At 38.9% G+C, this 10,976-nt stretch overlaps 1 protein-coding gene across 1 annotated transcript in view; it reads left to right on the forward strand.

Annotated features, from left to right (window-relative positions):
* Positions 1 to 10,976, forward strand: part of MEGF10 (multiple EGF-like-domains 10) — a 190,810-nt gene that overhangs the window by 102,541 nt on the left and 77,293 nt on the right. The window contains exons 5-6 of the mRNA XM_006870686.1: positions 3,331 to 3,577; positions 5,595 to 5,715. Coding sequence (XP_006870748.1) covers positions 3,331 to 3,577; positions 5,595 to 5,715 — 368 coding nt within the window. The remainder of the gene's footprint in view (positions 1 to 3,330; positions 3,578 to 5,594; positions 5,716 to 10,976) is intronic.

The raw sequence follows: 10,976 nt of genomic DNA on the forward strand, positions 1-10,976 counted from the left end.
TGTGTTGAAGTAGTTAAATATGACAAACCAAGAAACAAAGCAGGTCACAGTGATTTCGGAATTCAACCCAGCTTCTTTGTTCTACTTGATCCACTTCCTGCATATTTTTCTATAAACTTCTGTATGTGGATTTTTTTTTTTTTCTTGCATAGCCCAAGTTGATGCACAGTGTTCCTATTGTGAGGTCAGTGTATCATTAGCCTTTTTTGGCAAATACAGCCTAAAGAGGGGAAGGAGTCACTTCAAAGCATACCATAGCACTTAGATGTCGCCAGGAAATAAACCATGTCGGCATAATCGTACTTTTTTAAAGCCTGTCTATGCTAATAGTTATCAGTTTCTACTATAAACTCATTTCTACCATGAGACAATACAATGAAGGCTTCTTTTTGGTCAAATGCCAAAAAAAAAAAAAAATAGAGCTTCTCTGTGTCTGGCCGCTCTGTTGGGAGAGAAGTTGCTGATTGGGATGTGGAAATGGGTGGGAATAAGAGCTCAGTTCTGCTCCCTCAGTGCCTTTCTCTGTCTACACTCTCCTGTTATGAGACATGTCTGTAAAACAAAATAAACTCTTTACTAATCCATCACAATGATTTAATACTCTTGATCTGGATGTCCTTATCAAGGTAACTTTATAAGTTAAAATTGCTTTTTGTACCAATCAACTAATTCTCATATATAAGCAAACAAATAGACAGTGAATTGATTATCTGAGGGCAACTGAAATCGAAAGATACATGGAAGTCATCAGATATTACAAAGTAGTATAAAAGCCATCTGATACAATTTAAAAATTGGAGTGAGTTCAGAGAAGAAGATGAGCAAAAATAGAAAAAGCTCTTTGAAAGCAAATGAAAAGTACTGATGTTTTAGTCTTTAGCCTAGAAAATAGGCAAGGTCAAAGAAGCATTCACTTTTCACAAATAAGATCATTTATAATGTAGAGAACAGCGATGTACTGGAGGGTCTCTATACTGTGAGGAAGACAAGAGGAAAGGAGGATTATGTTACAGGACAATGGATTTGGCTTTCATGGAATGAAGACTTCCTTTACTCTTGAGGATTGATGAGCCGTGGAGCAAGTTACAAAGGACTGTGTAATTTACTTTGGAGAACTTTACAAACAGGATAGATTATTTTCTACCTAGCATAACTAAGAGAATTTAAAAAGGAATATGTATATATATATTTCTAGACTAGATCCTAAATTAAAAGAGTTACAATTGAAAAAGGAAAATTTCATTGTTCTTATCCATAGGCAATGGAAAAAATAAAACATATGAATACAATTAGGTATAAATCTTGCCTTAGAAACTACCAACTAATTTTATTTTATGAAAGAAGATTGCAAGTTCTTTGGTAATTGCTTTCTTGATCGGCTTTAGGTTCAATAATTTTCTCTCATTGTTTTTAATTGTGTTAAAGTATGTTTATTAAGGTTCTAATGAAACTAAAGCTATACTGATTAAAAACAGAATTATTCATTTTAAACCTTTTGATTTTATGAAATCAAAGGTAGGTTCTAATATTAGCAGGTGAAACTTGCACTCCTCATATGTTGTTTTTTGTGATTCTTGAGTTCATATCTGCTATTGTTGTGTGCTGCTGAGTCAGTTCCAACTCACAGTAACCCTGTATAGGGTTTTAAGAGTGGCTGGTAGGTTTGAACTGCTGAGCTTGTGGTTACCAATGCAGTGCTTGTCCTACAGTGTCACATCCATCTGTCTATCTATCTATCTATCTATCTATCTATCTATCTATCTATCTATCTAGTAGATTTTGCTAAATATGTTAGTTACAGACTCTGTATTTAATAAAATTGTGTTTAATCATAAATGCAATTTACCCTAAGAGCTCTAGGCAGGGTGCATCTTCCCTAGTGATTTTTACAGTATCTAATGAATAAATAAATCCATTGCTGACTAGGCAATACATATTAAGAACAGGTTTGGCTTCTTATCACCCTTTATAATATTTAGACTGTTTGATATTGAGGTTTTCTGTTACCTTCCCACACTGTTTTCCTGTTTACTGGTTTTCCTTTGCAACCACTCTTCTTTACTTTGGAACTGCACTTTGTGAATCTCTCTCTCAAATGCTATTTTCTAGTTTTTGGCATACCTGGTTTCATATGCCTACTGTTTTTTTTATTTGCTGCTCATTTTCAGATTCAGGTTTGGCTTATTTTTTAATAGGTCAACAGTGTGCATTTGAATTCAGTGTGTTGATTTTTTCCTTGCTTTTCCCATGCATTTTTATTGACACCTTAACAGCAGATCAGAGATTTCCTTCTTAGAATGCTCTAACTCAGGCCTGTAGTAGGCTCATCTACTTCTCAGTAGCCAAGTCTCTGGGTCCCTACTTCATCTCAGGGTCACTGCCTTGGTGCATGCCCCTCACAGATCTCTTGAACAATTGAAGTTCTTCTTGCTCAGGCCCCCGTCTCCCAATTGTCACCCCATCCTACTCTTTATTCAGAGTGTGGCCAGACTACTTATGGTTCTGTGCCATGGAGTCGGTTCTGACTCATAGTGACCCTGCATGAGGTTTACGAGACTGTAAATCTTTCCCCTGCAGAACAGCTGGTAGTTTCAAACTGCTGACCCTGAGGTTAGCAGCCGGATTCATAACCACTGTGCTACCAGAGCTCCTTGTGGAGGAGGCCAATCTACTCTATCCCTCCTTTCTTAAAACCTTGTGCCAATCCCTTGACTATAGGACACTGTCCTTGCTCCATAGTATGACGGAATGTCCCTGCATTAGCTGACCATTTCCATCTGCCTAGCTATACCTCAAGGAGCTTTGGTAACATATTGGTTATGAACCCAGCTGCTAACCTCAAGGTCGGCAGTTCGAAACTACCAGCTGTTCCACGGGAGAAAGATGAAGCTTTCAGCTCCCATAAAGATTTACAGCCTCAGAAACCCTGTTCAGGGTTGCTGTGAGTCAGAACCGACTCCGTGGCACATAACCACCAACCAGCCTATACCTCTTTCCCCAGTAACCCCTCACATCCTTCCTAGACCATCACCAAAGTCACATCAAACTCAATATGCCAGGTGCAGGGCACTGGTTAAGCAAAGGCGTAGGAATGGGAACTGTGTGGACATTTATGCAATGGGATGATAGGAAGGGGCTTAATTAGTGGTGAGCACTGGTTTGTGAAGCATAGCCACGGGTCAGTGGCAGTTGTCCAATGCCCCACTAAGAAATGGTAGTGCAGCAGTATCAAGCCATTCTCTCCAAGGGGACACACAACTGGCTCTGAAGTGCTGACTGTTACCCACATGAAAACCTTGATGCCCCCACTTTTTCTTTCCCCAACCTTAGCCTGTGATGGAGATCACTGGGGGCCTCACTGCAGCAGCCGATGTCAGTGCAAAAACAGGGCACTATGCAACCCCATCACTGGGGCTTGCCACTGTGCTGCAGGCTTCCGGGGCTGGCGCTGCGAGGACCGCTGTGAGCAGGGCACCTATGGTAATGATTGTCATCAGAGATGCCAGTGTCAGAATGGAGCAACCTGCGACCATGTCACAGGGGAATGCCGCTGCCCACCGGGATACACCGGAGCCTTGTAAGTGACAAGGGCCACACCCTCTTTCTTCATTCATATTGCCATTGCCACTGTCTTCCCTGTGCTTTTGATACAATTGCTGCCTGACAGGACTGGGCTCCAGACCACATTTGGACATCACCAATACACTTGCTGGTTTACCCTTGAAACATTGGAGCCCCCAGTTAGAGCCAAAGGACTGGCCTCTAAGCTTTCCTTTTGGAAGAGCAAAGATAGAGAGGGTCAGGGTGTTGTGTGAAAAGGCGATAACTGAAGTTTGTCGGGGCAGATCTGGAATTCTGCTTTGAGTCTTCCACAGTTATGTTCATTTGACACTGCTGGCTGCTTTTCTGCTCTGTGCAGTAGTTAACTATCCAATTAAAGCTGGGTTGTTGTTGTTGCTATGCACCGTGGAGTCGGTTCCGACTCATAGCTACCCTGTACAGGGTTTCTGAGGCTGTAAATATCCATGGGAGCAGAAAGCCTCATCTTTCTCCCATGGAACAGCTAGTAGTTTCGAACTGCTAACTGTGAGATGAGCAGCCCGATTCATAACCACTACACTAGTGCCGTAGAAAAAAAGAGTAAGGGAAGATGTTAGACATAAACAAAAAACAGTTGCTCTTGTGTTAGTTCTGACTCATGGCGACTCCATGTATGTCAGTGTAGAAATGTTCCATAGAATTCTAAATGGCTGTTTTTTTGGAAGTAGATTTCCAGGACTTTCTTCCAAGAAACCTTTGGGTTAGCAACTGAGTGCCTTAACTGCTTGCATCACTAGGGACTCCAGTGTTAGAAATCACTGTTATTGTTGTGAAAGTTCCAACTCATAGAGAGTGTTAGAAGTAGCACATAATAGAAGATTAACTGAATTATTTGATACCCAAGGATACATACATTGCTTTGTGTATATAAAAACATACATAATACATCTGTGTAGTTTATGTGCTCACACATAGTTTAATTTTCTTGACATTGAAACAACTCGTTACTTCCACTGCTTATTTAACGGAATAGGCATTCTTCTGGTTTATTAGCAAACAAAAGTAGTAAGAATTTGCCCAAAGAAGTAAGAGATAGAAAAAATATTATTCCCTCACTGAGAAAATTACACTTGTAAATCACAGAATTAAAACTTGAAAAAAAAAAAAATGCAGCTGATTAGGTAAATGCTTCCTGCTGACATTGTTAATGTCTATAAAATAGTGCTAGGGAAAAAACCGCATTAGCCTAGAAAGTCCTGATTTGCAGAAGAATGGCTGTTCATCTCAAACTGTTTAATTGTTAATATTGTTTTCATCAAGGCCACAAATGAATAAGGCTTTGTGAAACTTGGAGCTATTTCATTGAAAGAGAGAAAAAAAATAAAGACAATTGAAGTCTTAAAGAAGAAGTTTCATATAAAATGGGTCAGGTTAAAGGAGCAGAGGAGTCCTACCATGGTGTTGTAGGGTAAGAACTGGCCTGCCACCCACAAAGTTGGCAGTTCAAGCCCACCAGCTGCTCCTTGGAAACCCTATATAGGGTTGCTATGAGTCAGAACCAACTCAATGGCATTTAACAACAAGAAAGGAACAGAGCTTCAGTCTAGAGAAGAAAATGCCAAAAGTGGATTATGGAGAATCTGTGTGCAAAGGAGATAATGAGCAAACATTCCAATCTTCTTTGAGGGCATACACACAAGCAAAAGTAGACATAAATGTAACATATAGGATTTACATGGAAAATTTCTGTCACCAAGAAACCTGTGTTTGACTGGTCTTCCCTGATGTTCTTGATAGGACAGAGTCTCCTTAAACGGACGTAGTTTCATTAAAAAATATTCCAAAAGAAAGGGAGAAGGACTAGATGACCCATGAAATACCCTCCCAGTCAACGTGATTAAGACACTTCCTGCTAATGAAATATACAACTATTGAGCAGAATGCTGGTCTAGTTTAGGGCCCTGGGTACTGTTTATCAGCTGTGTATCTCTGAACATGAAGATCTTGTAGCTGAGTAAATGATATTGTCCTCTTGTCACACACTAATCCCTCAGCTGTGAAGATCTTTGTCCCCCTGGAAAACATGGTCCACAATGCGAGCAGAGATGTCCTTGCCAAAATGGAGGAGTGTGTCATCATGTCACCGGCGAATGCTCTTGCCCTTCTGGCTGGATGGTAAGTCAACTGTCCTGTGATGTTTAAGTGATTAGTCATGTAGAGAGTTTTAGCACAAAGAAAGCTAGACTGATGGCTAAAGACAATAAAACCGGAAGTGTCTGATCATCTCAAAACTGGAATGTCTCAGCCTAGAGCAAGCAGAAGATGATTCAATCAGGGACTTGATGTGTATTAAAGATAGTAGCCATCTGTCCTGCATTTCCTGTCAGTAGAAAAAAGAGAGAAGTATCTAGGCTCACACATGACAGTCTGTACTATAATTAGTTAAACAATCACTCTTATAATTGTGTTCCTTGGATTACTACTCTTCTGTTTCTCAACAGAATAAATGTTTTATGAAAAGAAGTTTTTTGATTACATAATCCTGGAGTCAGAGTAAGGTTTAATCAAGTTTATCAACTACTGCTTCTAATGGGTTAGTCAAGAGGGAGCTGTAATACACTATACTTCCCAAACTTTGACCGTGATACTCTTTCTTCATGTAGTATATTATAGGTCTAGTGTTATGTGGAATGCATGTCAAAGCTGGTTAACTAACTAAATGTCTCTGAAGTCAGAAAATATTATGTTATCTTTTTTCAGTTATTGTTGGCTTATGTATGCTTGAGAGCAGAAGAGTGAATGACCAAGTGTCTATCCTGACTCCCTTCCTTCACTAACAAACTACTTAATAGATCAGTTTACTTCATGAGCTCCTTCTTTCTTTATTAACTGTAACAAAGCCACTTTTACAGTGATTTCTTTATTGCCAAATTCAGTGACTACTCACTCATCTGTTGTCATTAAGCTTCGCTTTGCTACAGCTTTTGACACTATTGATCATTCACCTCTCTTTCTTAATCTCTTTGCCCTCCACTTCTCCAGTTAGGAGACTGAATGGTACTGTGGGCTAAACATTTGGCCACAAACTACAGTGTTGGTAGTTCAAAACCACCAGCCATTCTGCAGGAGAGAGTTGAAGCTGTCTGGTCCCATAAAGATCTATAGTCCCCAGAATCCCTAAGGAACAGTTCTACTCTGTGTTATATAGAATCCATGAGTTGAAATCAATTTGATGGCAATGGGTTAGTTTTTGTTTTATTTGGGTTTTCTCTAATTACCCTCACTCCTGTATCTGTTACTTCTCTTGCTTTATCTCTTTTCTTGATCTTTATTCTTCTACATACCAGCAATTACCAGAATTCCCTAGGAAGAAAGAGAGGCTACTTCTGAATGTGTAGCCACTGAAAAGTTTTGAATAGCAACAGAACATTGTCAGATATAGTGCCATAAGATGAAAACATTGTAAATAGCACCAGAATATTGTTAGATATAGTGCCATAAGATGAGCCCGTCAGCTTAGAAGGCACTCAAAATAAAAATTGGGCAAGAACTACCTCCTCAAAGTAGAGTTGACCATGATGACACAAATGGGGTAAAACTTTCAGGGTTTTCATTTGCTGATGGGACACAACTCAAAATGAGGCAAAATGGTTGCAAACATTCATTAATAATCAGGACATGGAATGTATGAAGTATGAATCGAGGAAAATTGAAAATTGTCAAAAATGAAATGGAATGCAAAAAGTTCAATATCCTAGGCATTTTGTTTTTCTTGTATGTTCCATCAAGTCTGTTCTCACTCATAGCAACCAGGTATAGGGTTTTGCAGAAGCACCTTGTGAGTTTGAACTACCAGCCTTACAGTTCAAACTGACTTTTCAGTCCAGTGCTTATCCTACAGTGCCACACAGAACTCCATCTTAGGCATTAGTGAACTGAAATGGACTGATACTGGCCATTGTCAATCTGACAAGGATATGTTTACTATGCTGGGAACAACAAATTCAAGAGAAAAGGCAATTCATTCATTGTCAAAAAGAACATTTCAAGATCTGTCTTGAAGTACAATGCTCTCTATCATAGGATAATATACATATGCCTACAAGGAAGACTAATGAATATCACTATTATTCAAACATACTCTCCAACCACTAGAGTCAGTGATGATGAAACTGAAGAATTCTACCAATTTCTTTAGTCTGCAGTTGATCAAACATGGAATCAAGATATATTGATAATTATTAGCGATTGGAATGCAAATGTTGTAAACAAAGAACAAGGATAAGTAGTTGGAAAATGTGGTCTTGGTAATAGCAATGATGCTGGAGATGGTGTGATAGAATTTGGCAAGATCAATGACTTATTCAGTGCAAATGCCTTTTATCAACAACATAAAAGATGACTATACACTTGGAAAAAGAGCTCTGATAGCGTGTGATTACTAATCGGGCTGCTAATCTCATGGTCAGCAGTTTGAAATTAACACTGGAGAAAGATGAGGCTTCTGCTCCTGTAAAGATTTACAGCCTCGGAAACCCTGTACAGGGTCCCTGTGAGTCCATAGCACATACCAACAACAACATAAACTTGGAATGAATACTGTGCTTTATCGACTATGCAAAGGATTCTAACTAGATGGAATCCATAGAAAGCCAACATACTACATTTGTCAGGAGAGATGACTGAAAAGCTTGATATCATCAACAATAACAAGACCAGGGGCTGACTGTGGAACAGACCACAAATTGCTCATATGCAAGTTCAGGCTGAAGCTAAAGAAGATTAAAACAAGTGCACAAGATCCCAAAAATGACCTTGAACATATCCCATCTGAATTAAGAGATCATCTGAAGAACAGATTTGATGCATTAGACACTAATAACTGAAGTCCATAAGAGCTGTGTGATGACATCAATAACATCACATAGGAAGAAAACAAAAGGTCATTAAAATGACAGAAAATTAAAAAAGACTAAAATGGATGTCAAAAGAGACTCTGAAGCTTATTCTTCAACATAGAGTTGCTGAAACAGATGAAAGAAATAAGGAAGTAAAACAGAAAATTTCAAGGGCAGCTTGAGAAAACAAAGAAAAGTTATTATGATAAAATGTGCAAACACCTGGAGTTAGAAAACCAAAAGGGAAGAGCACACACAGCATTTCACAATCTTAAAGAACTGAAGAAAAAAATCCCAGCCTCAACTTGTAATGTTGAAGGAATTCTATGGGCAAAATATTGAATAATACAAAATACAGATGATTCAATGGTTGGTGCCCGACCATTTCTAGAGGTAGCATATGATCAAGAACCTATGGTATTGAAGGAAGAAGACCAAGCTGCACTGAAAGCATTGGTGAAACACAAGGATCTGGGAAGTGATGGAATACAATTGAAATCTTTCAATAAACTGACGCAGCACTGGAGATACTCATCTATGCCAAGAAATTTGGAAGACAGCTATATTTGTGCCTGTTCCAAACAGAAGTTATCAAAGCACTCATTGAACAATATCATTAAAATCACATGCAAGTAAAATTTTGTTGAAGATAATTAAAAAATGGCTGCAACAGTACAGCAACAAAAAAAATGCCAGAAATTCTAGCTATATTCAGAAGAGGGCATGGAACGAGGGATGTCATTACTGAAAGCAGAGAATACTGAAAGCAGAGAATACTGCACTTCATGAACTATACAAAGGATTTTAATTGTGTGGATCACGACAAAATATTATTGATAACATTGTGAAGAGGGGATTCCATAAGACTTAGCTGTGCTCATGAGGAACCTGTACATATATCAAGAAGCAGTTATTAGACCAGAACGAGGAGACATGTAATTGTTTAAAATCATGAAAGGTGTGCACCAAGGTTGTATTCTTTCACCACACTTATTCAATCTGTATGTTGAGCAAATAATCCAAGAAGCTGCATTATATGAAGAAGAATGTGGCATCAGGTTTGGAGGAAGACTCATTAACAACCTGTGATATGCAGCTGATACAACTTCGCTTGCTAGAAGTGAAGAGGATTTAAAATACTTACTGATGAAAATCAAAGACCACAGCTTTCAGAATGGATTCCACTCGAATGTTAAGAAAAAAAAAAAAAAAATTCTCACAACAGGATCAATAAATAATATCAAGATAAATAGAGAAAAGATTGAAGTTGTCAAACACTTCATTTTGCTTGGATCCACTATTAACACTCATCGAAGCATCAGTCAATAAAGCAAATGATTTAGGCAAATCTGCTGCACAAGACTTATTTAAAGTATTCAAGAGCAGAGATAACAGTTTGAGGACTAAGGTGCGCCAGACCCAACCCATTTTATTTTCAGTAGTATGCATGTGACTATTGGACAATGAATAAGGAATACCATAGAATAATCAATGTGTTTGTATTATGGTGTTGGATAAGAGTATTGAAAGTAACAATGACTGCCAGAAAAGCAAACAAATCTGTTTTGAAAGAGGTATAGACAGGTACCTGTCCCTAAGAAGGATAAATGCAGCATCCTTGAAAAAGAGGAAGACCCCCCAATGAGATGGATTGGCCCAGTGGCAGCAGCAATGGGAACAAACATAACAACAATTGTGAGGTTGGTGTAAGACTGGGTATTGCTTCAATCTGTTGTGCATAGGGTCACTATAAGTCAGAATTGACTTCTTGGTACCTAACAACAATAGCGACATTCCCTAGGTTTCCATCTTTGTCCCTTTTTTTTTTTTTTTCACCAAAGGTCTTTCTTGACAATCTTATCCAGACCTATGGCTCTAGCAATTAATCAAATTGTTTTTCCAATTCTTTCTCTCTTTTTAAAAAAATTTTCTTTCTCTCTTTTTTAAAATGTGCTATTGTGAATTATGGGATGGTTTATGTGGGAGAACATTAGTTTTATGTTCATCCTATTGTATATTGTTTCATTGTCATGGTTACAATCCCCTCCATGCATCAACAACCAACCAAAGGGTATACCCTACAAGCCTGTCCCGCCCCCGCCCCCCGTCGTCAGCACAGTGCCTCTCTCCCTCTCTGGGTCTAAAGTCTCCAGCTGCTCCATCTCTTCATGTCATCGTCTCTGCCTCCATCTCTGGTGTCACTGCTTCTCTGGGTAGGGTCCCGCTTTCCGCTCTTCTCCCTTGATGATCCCACGGACCTCCGCTCCTATATCCAATTATTTCTTGATCTTACTTACCTGAGATGTCTAGACATGTATTTTTCAGTATCCTGTTAGATAATCCCAACCTACAAACCCTGTAGGTATGAAACCACTGCCTTTCTGTAGTCTCAGGAATTAGACTTGGGGGTGGAATTGGTTAGGATGGTCCTATGTTGTTGCGGAAATCATCGGACAATCTCTTTGATATCTCAAGCAAGCAAAGTTTTGCTCAAGGTAATACAGAAACGGCTGCAATCATACATTGACAGAGAACTTC

This window comes from Chrysochloris asiatica, unplaced genomic scaffold, assembly GCF_000296735.1.
Source record: "Chrysochloris asiatica unplaced genomic scaffold, ChrAsi1.0 scaffold00147, whole genome shotgun sequence".
Taxonomy (NCBI): domain Eukaryota; kingdom Metazoa; phylum Chordata; class Mammalia; order Afrosoricida; family Chrysochloridae; genus Chrysochloris; species Chrysochloris asiatica.